This window comes from Scylla paramamosain, chromosome 6 (genome assembly GCF_035594125.1).
Source record: "Scylla paramamosain isolate STU-SP2022 chromosome 6, ASM3559412v1, whole genome shotgun sequence".
NCBI classification, from domain to species: Eukaryota; Metazoa; Arthropoda; class Malacostraca; order Decapoda; family Portunidae; genus Scylla; species Scylla paramamosain.
The window spans coordinates 27,494,497-27,496,775 of record NC_087156.1 but is presented as its reverse complement, the minus strand read 5'-3'; the positions used below and the strand labels follow the sequence as shown (position 1 = coordinate 27,496,775).

The following is a 2,279-nucleotide window of genomic DNA, read 5'->3' as shown; positions in this document are numbered from 1 at the left end:
AATATTTTATCATATTCCTTCTGTTTGTTGTTGTTTTTTGGTGTATTTCCTACATACTACTAGTACTGCTGCTGCTGTTACAACAACAACAACAACAACAACAACAACAACAACAACAACTACTACTACTACTACTACTACTACTACTGCTACTGCTGCTGCTGCTGCTACTAAACTTTTTGTTCTCGTGTTTCATTACTACTCTTGCGATTGTCGTTGTTATATCGTATTAAACTCGTTGAAGTATTGAGATTATTTCGTCAATCATTGGTTCCTACAGTGAGCAGGAGTCTCATGTAAGTTTCAATTGACCATAGTAGACATCAATACCACACAATGAAATTAAAGAAATATTTCGGGGGCCGAATATCATCATCAGTATATACACTCTAAGTTGTATGCACGCATGTGAATCACGATTAGTGGGAGTGGATAATAGCGGGCGACACGTGTTGGTAGCGGTGCGTCTTGACCACACAGGATTTCCCCTCAACATCGTCGTACATGAGGCAACGCAGACATGTCACTAAGGCCAACCGGTCGCAGCTGTTTGGTAATTCGGGCAGTTTATGAAGCTTGCAGAAAGGTATGTATAGCATTAAAAATTTAATTTCTTACTCCCAAAGAACATTTATATGAAGTATTTATGGCATTATTGAAATATACACCTTACAATATAAGCCTATTTATCTGGAAAGTGTTTATAGGGCGCGATAATGGCAGTAAAAATACTCAGTTTTGCATTAGCTGGAAACTTGAGGGGAAGGCCAGTGGATGGCAGAAATCCCGTGGCGAGGACAAAAGAGGCAGGCAGGAGCCGCCAACCAACAGTGGGCAGCAGAAACCCACGGCGACTGCAATTGCTGGATTGTTGCCCGCTTCTGCCAGGTACTGTACATATATATGTGTGTGTGTGTGTGTGTGTTATTATTTATTTTTTTTTTCTTATACATGATTTGAGTAACGTGCTGCTACAATGTTTTCATTAATATTATCTTAGTATCATGGACGGGAATTAATATTTTAAGCGATGTGGGCTCCTACTTGTTTTAGTAAGACTTTTTCCTGATATCACTTGGTACTGTTTCTTTGTATCTTGAAACTTGTGTCGGCCCCGAAGTTTTTTCTTTAACCATAGTGAGATGTGTTACCCCTCGAGTTACTTTAGTCATTAAGAGCTCACGATATTAGAGGCTTTAACTCTCTCTCTCTCTCTCTCTCTCTCTCTCTCTCTCTCTCTCTCTCTCTCTCTCTCTCTCTCTCTCTCTCTCTCTCTCTCTCTTAAGCGAGGATAAAGGCGTAGATTTAGGTGGAATTTTGTAGGCCATTCCTGCCATGCCATTACGGTACTGGTATATTATTTGTCGTGTAACAGGTAGTTTTTCAGTATTCCTGGCGAGGTGAATGGCGTAATGAAAATAAGAAACTGCAGAAAATTGGAAGGGAAAGAATTAACGAAGAACAGATGAATTTGAAATTTAAAATGTTGTGTAGATGAAAATGACTTGGGAAAAAAAGAAAAAAAAAATAGACCAGCTTGTGAAAAAAATGACTGGAGTGAAAACATTCTTGAGGTATCGGTGAATATATTAAGAAGAATGATGGAGTGAGTGAAAGCTCTAGAAAAGTGAAGGTGTGAGGCAAGGATATGTAACCAATGTTATTTTAAGTTGTTCATATGGTTTATCCAGTACAAGCAAGGAAGGAGATTACACACCTTGGTACTGTCAGTGAACTTACAAGTTCTCGCAAACATCATACACTTCATCTGTCAGTCTCACTAATAGCAAGACCTGTACTGACATTCCTTCCACTGAAGGAAGCAGTCTGTTACACTGTGATATGTATGTAACATGTGAACATTTTCTGAATTAGTTGTCAAAAATCTCAATTTTTTTTGCATTATTCTGATGGAAGTATTACTCTGCCTTGTTTAGTTTGCTTTGTAAGTATTTTTCTAGGTTGAATAGTATTTATTCACCTTGTCCATCCCATAAAGGAGTGAATTTGTTCCCAGGACCTTATGATGGCAGTGGTAAAAGATGTGATGGTTTGGATGGGGCTGCTGTTGCTGTGGGGATTTCCAGTAGCCATCCCCAAAAGTCAACCACTTTTCCCTCAGACGCAGCACCCAGGTATTGCATGCATATCATTCTGTGCCATCATCCAGATATACTATGATAGATGTGATTCAGAGAAACATAAATGATCTTATATATATATATATATATATATATATATATATATATATATATATATATATATATATATATATATAT

General features: G+C 37.8%; 1 protein-coding gene across 1 annotated transcript in view; it reads left to right on the top strand.

Annotated features, from left to right (window-relative positions):
- The first annotated feature begins 730 nt into the window (after positions 1-730).
- The window catches only part of LOC135101555 (uncharacterized), a 50,640-nt gene continuing 49,091 nt past the window's right edge, over positions 731-2,279 (top strand). The window contains exons 1-2 of the mRNA XM_064005658.1: positions 731-888; positions 2,018-2,135. Of these exons, the coding sequence (XP_063861728.1) occupies positions 775-888; positions 2,018-2,135 (232 nt within the window). The 5' untranslated portion in view covers positions 731-774. The remainder of the gene's footprint in view (positions 889-2,017; positions 2,136-2,279) is intronic.